At 38.7% G+C, this 13,467-nt stretch overlaps 1 protein-coding gene across 1 annotated transcript in view; it reads left to right on the top strand.

Moving 5' to 3' along the window:
- The window catches only part of LOC125229560 (ionotropic receptor 25a), a 56,786-nt gene that overhangs the window by 24,337 nt on the left and 18,982 nt on the right, over positions 1-13,467 (top strand). Inside the window, exons 12-13 of the mRNA XM_048134435.1 lie at positions 3,801-4,041; positions 5,616-5,700. Of these exons, the coding sequence (XP_047990392.1) occupies positions 3,801-4,041; positions 5,616-5,700 (326 nt within the window). The remainder of the gene's footprint in view (positions 1-3,800; positions 4,042-5,615; positions 5,701-13,467) is intronic.

Raw genomic sequence — 13,467 nt, 5'->3', positions numbered from 1 at the left:
TTCGGGAATCCAAAATTTCAGACTAAATTTCCGCCGAGGCATGCCTGAGTCTGTGCATGAGTTTCTCAAACATACAATAGGAAATAAGCGTGAAAAAAATGCTCTACCAAGGTGGACAATACCTATTTACTAAAAAAAAAAAAAAAAAAAAAAAAAAAAAAAGTTACTTTGTTACAGTTGTTTTGGTTTTATTTCTAAAATGTCTATCGTATACATAAAATACATAAATAAAATAAATTTGAAATCTAAAGAAAAACAAATTACAGTGATTTAAACATTCCTCTGGAGTGATTCGAGTTGATAAATAAACTAAAATTTGTCTAAGTCATATAGCTAAAAAAGCGACTATACTTCGCTTCAGCATCTTGTTATAAAAGATACCATGGTTTTTTTCAAAGCAAGGAACGTAAAGACAAGGTACATATTTCAATTGCATGTTTGAGAAAATGTGTTTTACCCCCTCACTAGCTCGGAAACACGTCAAGCACATAAATGGAAATAAGATTGATTTCTAACAGCTGTTTTGTCCTTTAATACCAGCAGGGTAAAAACGCATTTTATCCACTAGTGGGTAAAGAATAATTCAAGCACATAAATGGAAATAAGATTGATTTCTAACAGTAACTAGGGAGGGGGAGAATGTGACCAGCTTGAATAAAGGTCAAAAAAATTAACTGCTTTAAAATTTATAAAAGTAGGTGAATCTAGTAATAAAGATCATTTATCACCTGTGGAACTACTGGTAGCAGTGGTAAACGCATTTTTTGCGTTGTAGTTTCCTCTCTATAGTGAGGGGAAAAGTTTTGTGTTACACTCGGGTGCAAATGTATTTTACTTCTCGTGTGTTAAAAAACTCGCAAGTTCAGGATTCTATTCTCAAACCACTCGCTTCGCTCGTGGTTCAACTACAGAATCCTTTCACTTGCTCGTCTTTCAATTCCACACTCGGCGTTAAAATACAACTTTGCCCCCTTGTATAACAAATAACTATTATCACTGCTTCCAGTAGTTCCACAGGTGGTAAAGCATCTTTATTACTAAGATTCACCTACTTTTATCAATTTTAAATCAGTAAATTTTACTTTATTCAAGGTCAAATTACGTTACCCATTAGTCGATAAAATGGGTTTTTACCCGCTGGTATTAAAGGACAAAACACGTGTTTCCGAGCTAGTGAGGGGAAAATAAAATTAAATATGAGTTAAGTATCTTTCGATCTTTAAAGGGTAAAATTGCTGACATTTCTTTGAAGCTTAGTTAATTATTTACTTACTCATGACATCGAAGTTATTGTTTACAAAATAACAACGTTTATTGGCTTGTAAATGACCGTCTTCATGAATAACTCGTTTCATAATCGGGCAAGGTTAAGGCCAACCAATTTGTGACATTTCTGTTTACGGTATTAGAAATACGTCGTCATCAAAACCTATGTACATATGTTATTATAAAAACTGAATTAGATTTCGGTCGAACCAGTCGAGCGCAGAACGTAGCTAGTAGCGACATCTGTTGGTGTGCTCAAGAAACTGCCAATTCGAAGTCATTAAATGACCGTCTTCATGAATAACTCGTTTCATAATCGGGCTGTACATATGTTATTATAAAAACTGAATTAGATTTCGGTCGAACCAGTCGAGCGCAGAACGTAGCTATACTAGCGACATCTGTTGGTGTGCCCAAGAAACTGCCAATTCGAAGTCATTAAATGACCGTCTTCATGAATAACTCGTTTCATAATCGGGCAAGGTTAAGGCCAACCAATTTGTGATATTTCAGTTTACGGTATTAGAAATACGTCGTCATCAAAACCTATGCACATATGTTATTATAAAAACTGAATTAGATTTCGGTCGAACCAGTCGAGCGCAGAACGTAGCTACTAGCGACATCTGTTGGTGTGCCCAAGAAACTGCCAATTCGAAGTTTGTTTGATTCGTTCGCGTTGCGTTCACGTTTACCGAAGGTGCATCTTGTCAAATGCTATCAAATAAACTTTGTTGCGAATAGGCTGCCAGTTTCTCTCTATGTTTCGAGTGACAGACTACCGCACACATGTGTTAATTCTACAATAAGTGAGAGTGGTCAGGCTGTGCCAACGATTGTAGAAAATGTAGAATCTTTGAATTCCTGGACACATAGCCAGGCAGAAAAATCAAATGGAAAGGCGACCAAGAGGAAGAAGCCTATAATATTGTTCAGATAAAATGAAATCAGGGAATGAATGGATTAAGATGCTTTACACAGTATTTAGAGACGGGTAGTCGGGAGATACCTATCAGTACTATGGTCCATAGAGCAAATTGTCAGTAATTTCTGTCAGATTATGCTAATCACCAAGCCGAGATACTCACTCAATTTCCATGTCGCGTTAACCAATGTTTAATTGTAATTGATTTACTTAATATGGTGAATCCGTTTACGTAATCCGATGTCCAAGATGCACTTTACAGTGCTCTTGCCAGACTGCTCACCACAGGTACAGTCAGCCAAGAAAGTGGTTTACCACTTTTTGGCTGACCGTATCATAAAGTATAAACTAGACGACCGGTCTGGCGCAGTCGGTAGTGACCCTGCCTGCTACGCCGCGGTCCCGGGTTCGAATCCCGGTAAGGGCATTTATTTGTGTGATGAGCACTGATATTTGTTCCTGAGTCATGGATGTTTTCTATGTATGTATTTATATATTATATATATCGTTGCCTGAGTACCCACAACACAAGCCTTCTTGAGCTTACCGTGGGCCTCAGTCAATCTGTGTAAGAATGTCCTATAATATAAAAAAAAAAAACTTGTGTGTGTTGCATATGCCTAGATTAGGTCGAAGCAGTATGTGTTATACTGGGCGTGACGGACTTGATTGATGTTGTTTGACTTTCGTTTCCACCCTGACTATGAGTTACTACGTTGTATGGAAAATGGACTTACCAATCCCATTAATACTATTGATGGAATACCATTTACTGCTTTAACTATGTATTGCGTGAACACGCTAAATAGACCATTGATTTGATGCCGTCGAAAATAGAAGGCAGATTGTTTTTACCCGAAGGATTAACAGATATAGACATTCTGAATTTAGTCGCCAATTTCATAAAATTGTATCATCAAGATGGCGCAGTTTTACTGTTAAGCCTACGCCACACATAAAGCGTTTTGATAGCGTAGCGTTAGCGGAGGCAATGATAGTGGTGCGTCGGACGAACGCTGGCGTTCCACTCGCAATCCGCGCGCATTCCGCTCGCAATACGCGCTCGTTAGTTCCCGCCGGCGTCCGCTGGGCGCAACGCCAGCGTTCGGCCGGCGCACCGCTATCAATGCGCTCCGCTAACGCTCCGCCTGCGCTCTCAAAACGCGCATGTGTGGCCGAGCTTTTAAGGTTACAGCGTTGTTGCAGAGGGTAATGTGCGATGTCATAGTCAGTAGGTACAATGGTACACATCGTAACTACTTTTAAAAAAAATTGTATCCTCGTCTGTCAATGAAAAGAAAATTGTAGAAAGTATGTATGGAATGCATAGAGACTTACTGCGTTTTAACTTTGAGGAGCAGCGTGAGATACGAGAGTTTTTCAAAGTAGTGACGATATTAGATTAGAGGCTGTGCAAAACGAGAAGAGTCACAGTAATGTATAAGGCCACGACTCTTTTCTTTACGAACAGACTCATTCTATATAAACAATATTCCCTACGTAACGGTGTTAAAATGATGTTGAGAATGTAACTTATAATATTTCAAATACTTCCTTGATAGTTCCTTGATTTTAATCCCTAAACTCGATTTTTTGTACATTCTTCCAGAATTCTCCAACTTCTAAACAAACGTAAACTGGAGAAGCTCAAAGAGAGCTGGTGGAACAACAACCCCGAGGCCATGAAATGCGAGAAGCAGGAAGATCAGTCTGACGGCATCTCCATTCAGAACATCGGTGGAGTCTTCATCGTTATATTCATGGGCATTGGCTTGGCTTGTATCACTCTTGGGGTAGAATATTGGTGGTACAAGTGGAGAAAGAGGCCAGTTATTGGAGATGTCACGCAGGTTAGTCATTTTAGTAGCATTTAAAGTGCTAGAAGTAAGAAGACCAGTCATTTCCATTCAGAATATCGGTGGAGTGTTCATTGTCATTTTCATGGACTTTCAATTTGCTTGTCTCCTTATAAATTAAGTGAAGAAGATAGTTTTAAGATGTACGCTTGCAGGACAGAAAAAATGAAAATGAAAAATGCTTTATTTAGGTATCAAAATATCAGCTTATTACACGAGGAAGTGTATACCTTACCTATTCATTACTTTTGATTTCAGACCACTTTTCGAATGGGCTTTTTTCTGCGTACCAATAGGCTACTTGACCCTTTTTAAAGTCTGTCTTATATGTATGATAAAGTACTGTCCAATTAACCGAAATAAAATATTACCATATTTTATTATGACTTAAAACCAACAAAAAATATTTTTAAAGTATCAGGCAGGTATTACGTAATCAGGCGAAAACAACACAGTCATGTTAATCTAATAGATTATCTGTGCATCAGGTCATTCTATTCGAAAACAACATTTTCTGACTTTTTAAGTTTGAAGGAATAGATTTCAATATGTCAGTTATTGTTTTGACATGCAGTAAGGTTCGAATTCGATGACGTCACTACATCGCTGGCAGCGTTTTCGGTGGCCAAAATGAATAAAAAAAAACACACATTTTGTAATCGAAAATATATAGTCATCATACACTTTTAATACCCAAAATCAATTTTTTTTTTATGTCAAATACTACAGAATTCAATCATTTATTTTGCTAAATTCGATATGAGTCTAGTAGCTTATAGGCAATATTGACGACGATACAATATTGACGATAATGATGATGGTAAAGCCTGACAAGATTTCATTTGACCCTGAAACAGTGTCACTCCAAACCGCTTTCATATGGCAATAATGTGCCGACGTCATAATGTAATGGGGACAGCGTGTACTGGTTTCCCGTTAATATTTATAGAAAATTAAAACATGGTTTTAGAGAATCAAAATTTAATAAGCAAGGTTTTAAGACTCGCTACTTCTTTTCGCACAGCCTAAAATCCATGAATCTTGTGCCTTAATCGACGTTATCGAGGTTTATTTTCTATTTGCGTGGGACCTTGTTCTGTACTGGTGGCAGTTATGGAACGGCCTCCTTAATTCTATAAATATTTTTCACGGCAGAGCTACATACACCTTAAATAAGAACAAAAAATATATTAGGCTAAAGGCGAAACAAACTAATCGATACAGGAGAACCACACTATAAACTGTCAGTACCGGACGTGTCAACAACCGATTTCAGAACATTGGTATCGAAATGCTGTGAAATCCTTCATCCTTTTTTGTTGTACGTAAGGGTGCCGCCAGCAGTTTCACTTTTATTATTATTATTTTGGGCAAAATTCCGATGAAACCGTTAGAAAATTTAAAATATTTACTTCTTGTTTACATCACTGACATTCGATGACTTTCGACGACGGGTGTCAAAAAGTAATCCTTGCCAATAAAAGAAATTAGTTCAGCTAAAAATCCGCAACGCGGCTAGGGTCAAATAAAAAAAGCTGAAATGTTAAACTCTGTATTTTCTGTTACAGGTTGAACCTTCAAAAACAACAAGGAATAACGCTGACACTACCACTAAAATCGGAGAAGGATTTACATTCAGATCCAGAAACATGGGTCTTCACTATCAGGACGTACCTTTTTGGTCACTAATACGACGTTCTACTGACGTCTAATTGGGGTCACTATCAGGACGTACCTTTTTGGTCACAAATATGACGTTTTACTGACGTCTCTTTGGGGTCACTATCAGGACGTGCCTTTTTGGTCACAAATACGACGTTTTACTGACGTCTCATTGGGGTCACTATCAGGACGTACCTTTTTGGTCACAAATACGACGTTTTACTGACGTCTTATTGGGGTCACTATCAGGACGTACCTTTTTGGTCACAAATACGACGTTCTACTGACGTGTAATTGGGGTCACTATCAGGACGTACCTTTTTGGTCACAAATACAACGTTCTACTGACGTCTAATTGGGGTCACTATCAGGACGTACCTTTTTGGTCACTAATACGACGTTCTACTGACGTCTATTTGGGGTAACTATCAGGACGTACCTTTTTGGTCACAAATACGACGTTCTACTGACGTCTAATTGGGGTCACTATCAGGACGTACCTTTTTGGTCACAAATACGCCGTTTTACTGACGTCTCATTGGGGTCACTATCAGGATGTACCTTTTTGGTCACTAATACGACGTTCTACTGACGTCTAATTGGGGTCACTATCAGGACGTACCTTTTTGGTCACAAATACGACGTTTTACTGACGTCTCTTTGGGGTCACTATTAGGACGTACCTTTTTTGGTCCCAAATACGACGTTTTACTGACGTCTCTTTGGGGTCACTATTAGGACGTACCTTTTTGGTCACAAATACGACGTTTTACTGACGTCTATATGGGGTAACTATCAGGACGTAACTTTTTGGTCACAAATACGACGTTCTACTGACGTCTAATTGGGGTCACTATCAGGACGTACCTTTTTGGTCACAAATACTACGTTTTACTGACGTCTCATTGGGGTCACTATCAGGACGTACCTTTTTGGTCACTAATACGACGTTCTACTGACGTCTCATTGGGGTCACTATCAGGACGTACCTTTTTGGTCACAAATATGACGTTTTACTGACGTCTCTTTGAGGTCACTATCAGGACGTGCCTTTTTGGTCACAAATACGACGTTCTACTGACGTGTAATTGGGGTCACTATCAGGACGTACCTTTTTGGTCACAAATACGACGTTTCACTGACGTCTCTTTGGGGTCACTCTCAGGGCGTACCTTTTTTGGTCACAAATATGACGTTTTACTAACGTCTTTGAGGTCACTATCAGGACGTGCCTTTTTGGTCACAAATACGACGTTTCACTGACGTCTATTTGCGGTCACTATCAGGACGTACCATTTTAGTCACAAAGTTGACGTTTCACTAACGTCTAATTGGGGTCACTATCAGGACGTACCTGTTTGGTTAGAAACATGGCGTTTCGCTAACGTCTATTTTGGGTATTTTGCCTGTGTGGTGACGGGTTAAGAATTTCACCACCCCCTTTCTTCCCGTGGGTGTCGTAGAAGGCGACTATGGGATATGGGTTAAATTGTGGCGTAGGCGAGAGGCTGGCAACCTGTCACTGCAATGTCACAGTTTCGTTTTCTTTCAACCCCTTATTTGCCAAGAGTGGCACTGAAGCTTTAGTAGTTTCATGTGTTCTGCCTACCCCTTTATGGGATACAGGCGTGATTGTATGTATGTATGTATGTATGTATTTTGGGTCACTACCAGGACGTACCTTTTTGGTCACAAAAACGACGTTTTACTGTCGTCTTTTTGGGGTCACTATCAGGATGTACCGTTTTAGTCACAGAACCGAGAGAAAAGAGAAGAGAGATTTGGGGCGGCGGTTAAAAATGGACGTTTCACTGACGTCTATTTGGGGTTGCAAATCGACACTATTAACGGTTGCAAACCAGCAATTGAGTGGATAAGCATCCTTTAATATTTTAGGGTGTTAGTACTAGTGTAAGTCAAACATAGTATTATTAGTCCAAGGATATAAAAATTTCATCCCTTAGAAAACCGAGCGTAGCGAGGTCTGTTACAAAAAACAAAATATTTTTTTTTTATTGGATCATCTGATTTTGACAAAAAGTATGTCAGTTGAAAGAGATTCATTGATGTAACGCATCGATCTAAACTACCGGAAGTTTAAATCGATGATGTAACGTAAAAAAATAGAAGAAAAAATTTCACAAAAAAAGAAAAAAATTAAAAAAAATATATAAACAAAATAAGCCAAATTTGGCAACTTGTATCTTAAAAACTACTGATCCGATTTCGATTCGGTTTTTTGTTTATAATCATGAATTTATTTGTCTTTAATATTAAAAACTTACTTCTCGACATTGTACATTATTTCTACCGTTATTTGCAGTTATTCAGTGTGATACGAAAATATAAAATAAAACTATGGAAACGCATTAAATCGCGTATAATGAATTTAGAATACATCCCGACGTTTCGAACTCTTTACAGCGTTCGTGGTCAACGGGTGACTGAAGAAAAATTACAATGTGCAAAAGATCAAATATTACAATGTGCAAAAGAAGAAATATTAACGAACCATGACCACAAATAATATAGATTTCTAAGGCAGGTTCACACACTATTAATATTTTAGTTATACAATAATCAAAAAATTACTATTACTATGTTAAAAAATAATTAACCAATTAATCTACACAAAATTGACAAAGAACAAACTGCAAATGTCCAACACCATACAACACAAACGCCTCACAGCCTTCGTCGTTGTTCCATTATCAGATGTACTACTGGATCCCAAGCCGGTGGTAAAGTAAAGCCATCTTCTCTATTAAAGTTTGGATATTTCTGGGTATATATCGCTTCTCCTTAGCAAGAACCAGAGGCTTGTCAAACTTTATAGCATGATTTACTTTATCCATGACATGTTCAGAGACTGCAGACCTTTGCCGACGGTGCTTGACATCCGCTATGTATTCCTTCACCCGTGTGGAAATACTTCGTTTCGTTTGTCCCACATATGACAGGCCGCACTCACAGTCTAGCCTGTACACTCCCGCATTTTATAGAGGAGTTTGACATTTCACAGGCCTCAGGAATTGGGACATCTTCTTCATAGGCTTGAAATAAATTTTAATAGAAGCCCGTTTCAATCTTGAAACGGGCTTCTATTAAAATTTATCACACACATCACACATGTTCACATCTGTGGCTGATCCTATCCATGACCCCTCTAACAAAAGGCAGAATAGCAGGCCGGCGCTCGTCTGCAGGGATCTTCAAGCGGGCCTTCTGCTTGACACGCTGTATCTTGAGCTCGTTCGCCAACAGCGCCTGCCTGGCATGTCGAAGCTCCGCGGCCAAATGCTGGTCGTCACATATCCTTTGGGCTCTCTGAAACAAAGATTTGCCCACAGTAGCTAGTTGACTGGGATGGTGGTGGGATTTGCCATTTAAGTACCTAACAGTATGAGTAGGTTTTCTATACACAGTGCGACCTAAGCTATTATCAGGATTCCTCAAAATGAGAACATCCAAGAAGGGAAGAGAACAGTCTTTTTCCAACTCCATAGTAAATTGTATTTTACTATGGATAGAATTTAAATGGTCTAAAAAAGTTGAAACATTACTTTTAGGAAGTATAATAAAAGTGTCATCTACGTATCTTTTAAATATCTTCGGCTGGACGGCAGCCAATGAGAGCGCTCTCTCCTTGAAATCCTCCATGAAGATGTCGGCGACTACTGGAGACACCGGAGACCCCATTGCCACGCCGTCCACTTGAAGGTAGAATTCACCGTTCCATAGCAAGTAGCCCGATGTGAGGCAATGTTCCAACAACTTGGCGTAGTTCTCAGACATGTTCTGCTCTCTCAACCTCTTCTTGACAATTTCAATGCAGTCTTTTACCGGTAGATTCGTAAATAGCGACTGAACATCAAAACTGACCATAATTTCATCTTCAGTTAATGTGAGATCTCTAATTTCACTGATGAAATGGTAAGAATCCTTTGTATGAGTGCTGGTGCCACCTCGCAATGGTGAAAGGACTCCCGCTAGGTGCTGAGCTAATTTATACGTGGGAGCATCGATCTGAATCACTATTGGACGTAGCGGAGCATTCGGATTGTGTATTTTTGGCAACCCATACAACTTCGGAGGCACCGGGCAATCAGGAACTAAACTTGCAACATTCAGATTGAGGCTGTCCGAGTACTCACTAATTAGATCCTTATTGTCCCGGATCTGTAAGTTCACATTTTTGACACATTTGTTTTAAATATGTCGCGATGTGGCTAAGATGTATCGTTTATCTCACGGAAGTATAACTAAGTTTATCTGATAAATTGACAACGGATCGATTTGACACTGACAGCTACGTTCCGTTTACGCTCTGAGGCAATCCGTCATCGCTGCGTTTCGTTCTCGATTTTAACTTGTCAAACTTGGTAACTTGTCTCTGCTTGCATTGTTCGAATCACAGGTGCAGATTTGAGGAGTTATTCCGTTCTAATCATCATCAGATTAAGTTCCAGTGCACCAAATGTCACTGTTCTGAAAGTAAACGCATTTGAGGAGTTCCGTTGTTGCAAATCAGCAATTGAGTGAATGCATCCTTTATTTTAGGGTGCTAGTACTATAGTGTAAGGCTCCCCACAGACAGTCTTAAAAATTCATAATCTTAAAAAAAACTTGTATGCAATCTGACAGTTCAGATCTGTCAGTGTCTTGTCAGTGTCAGTTTGAACTGTCAGATTGCATACAAGTTTTTTTTAAGATTATGAATTTTTAAGACTGTCTGTGGGGAGCCATAGTCAAACATAGTATAAGGCTTCCCACAGACAGTCTTAAAAATTCATAATCTTAAAAAAAACTTGTATGCAATCTGACAGTTCAAACTGACACTGACAAGACACTGACAGATTTGAACTGTCAGATTGCATACAAGTTTTTTTTAAGATTATGAATTTTTAAGACTGTCTGTGGGAAGCCTTATTCTCTCTGTCTAAATTTGAAATGAGACACCTTTGACAAACTATAATAGTTATCCTATACTAATAATTCACTACCATAGTGAATGCTAATGGCAAATGCTATACTAAAACTCTATAAAAATAGATGGTCAAGCAAAAATCTTGTCGCGAAGGGATAATTATTATCCTCTGGCACAGACAGACATCAGCTGAGCCACTTACCTTTTCAATGTTCTTTTATAATGTACCTGTGTTCAAACATTTGAATAAACGTCTTTATTATTATTTGTTTCTCCGTTTTATAGTCAGGGGCCAAACGACCTCTTTTCCAAAAAGTCGTCGACATCTCTTCTTAATACCTAAAACAGGTATATATGGATGTGTTCCTCGTGCTCTCCAGATTACGAATTGACCTGTTTTAGTTTAAGGAGGGGGGGACGGGTCGAGAAAAAGGGGAGAGAAAGATCGCCATCTTAGATCGATCGCCGACCATCACAGATAATATATGTATTCACATCTCGATTCCTATGGCACCAATCTGTTCGTGCGAGGTGTCATTTGAAAGCATATTAAATCTCCTTTAATTGTTTTTAAATCACCATACTCATAAAAGTAACGGTTTACGAAATATTTGAAAATAGGTGTTTGTCGTGTTTTTAGGGTTCCGTAGCCAAAATGGCAAAAACGGAACCCTTATAGTTTCGTCATGTCCGTCTGTCCGTCTGTCCGTCTGTCCGTCTGTCCGTCTGTCACAGCCGATTTACTCGGAAACTATAAGTACTACAGTGATGAAATTTGATGGGAATATGTGTTGTATGAACCGCTACAAAATTATGACACTAAATAGTAAAAAAAAGAATTGGGGGTGGGGCCCCCCATACATGTAACTGAGGGATGAAAATTTTTTTTTTCGATGTACATACCCGTGTGGGGTATCAATGGAAAGGTCTTTTAAAATGATATAAAGTTTTCTAAAAAACATTTTTCTTAAAGTGAACGGTTTTTGAGATATCAGCTCTCAAAGTCGTAAAAAGTATGTCCCCCCCCTCTATTTTTATAACTACGGGGTATAAAATTCTAAAAAAAATAGAGGTGATGCATGCTAATTAACTCTTTCAACGATTTTTGGTTTGATCAAAGTATCTCTTATAGTTTTTGAGATAGGTTGATTTAACTGTAATTTTGGTTAAGTTATTGGTTTATTATATTTGCTGCTACGGAACCCTTTGTGCGCGAGCCCGACTCGCACTTGGCCGGTTTTTATCGAGCTGAATTGCACAAGTACTGGTAAAAAATGCTTCTAACTCAATATAGAATAACTTTACGGCAATTGATGTTATAATAAAATTTACGTGACTATTAATTCGCTTTCTATAAATATAAGTTTTATTGGTATATAATAATATATAAATAAATAATAATAAATAAATAAATATTATAGGACATTCTTACACAGATTGACTGAGGCCCACGGTAAGCTCAAGAAGGCTTGTGTTGTGGGTACTCAGACAACGATATATATAATATATAAATACTTATATACATAGAAAACATCCATGACTCAGGAACAAATATCTGTGCTCATCACACAAATAAATGCCCTTACCGGGATTCGAACCCGGGACCGCGGCGCAGCAGGCAGGGTCACTACCGACTGCGCCAGACCGTATATAACCATGTAATTACGAATTTGGTTTAGCAGGAGTCACTCCGCCCGGTCTCATGAATGGGCGCTGACCGTAGTAAAGTATTCAATATTTTTGAGGTCCTATTTTACGGATCCGTATGTGAGAGGTATCATTTGAAAGCAAATTTAACCTACTATAATTGTTTTTACACAACTATAGTCATAAAGGTAGCTGTTTACAAAATATTTGAAAATATGTGTTTTTTATCGAGCATGAATCGCAGAAGTACTGGTAAAAATGCTTCTAAGTCAATAAACAACAAAGTTACCACAATTGATGTTATTATAAAATATACGCGACTATTCATGCGCTTTCTATAAATATAAGTTTTATTGGTGTATGTAATTATATGACCAAGTAATTAAGAATTTGGTTTAGCAGGGGTCACTGCACCCTGTCACGATAATGGGTGCTGACTGACCGTCGCCAAATTTGCTACATTTCTCAGATCCTATTTTATTGATCAATTTGTGAGAGGTATCATTTGAAAGCATATTATGCGTACTATCACTATTTCTTAATATTGAGTTGGCACAAAAGTAATGACACACTCTACAAAACTCTATACATTTCCTTTCTTAAGTTAATTGTTTTCGATGATATTCTAGTATGTTGTAGAACATTCTAGATACTTCTAATGTGAGGGTACATAAAGCCGCCCTCGTGATTGGTTTAGTTAGATTGAAATAAAATGGACGAGCGACAAGTTCGAACACTTTACTTATACGAGTACTTGTTAGGCCACAGTGCGCGGGCTGCGGCTGACAATATCAACACTGCATTGGGCGCTGGAAGTACAAGCCATGCCACGGTGTCCAGATGGTCTGACCGTTTTGATTCAGGAGACAGGAGCCTTGAAAGTCAGTCACGCTCAGGGCTACCACCTGCATTCAATGATGACGATTTACGCCGCGAACTACAGTCGAATCCTGATGCTACTACTCGTGAATTAGCGGAAGCACTTAACTGCAGTCACCACGCTGTGGAATACCATCTGCATGAGCTTGGGTATCGAAAAGTTTTGGCTCGATGGGTACCGCACATCCTTACCGACGCCAGTCGTGCAGTCCGTGTCGCCATCTGTCAATCACCTTTGCTGCGACCCCGACGTAAAGAGTTTTTGACTGATCTGGTTACGCCGTTGCGGGAGATGAATCATGGAT

This window comes from Leguminivora glycinivorella, chromosome 9 (genome assembly GCF_023078275.1).
Source record: "Leguminivora glycinivorella isolate SPB_JAAS2020 chromosome 9, LegGlyc_1.1, whole genome shotgun sequence".
Classification (NCBI taxonomy): Eukaryota; Metazoa; Arthropoda; class Insecta; order Lepidoptera; family Tortricidae; genus Leguminivora; species Leguminivora glycinivorella.
This window is presented reverse-complemented; position numbering and strand designations above follow the sequence as displayed.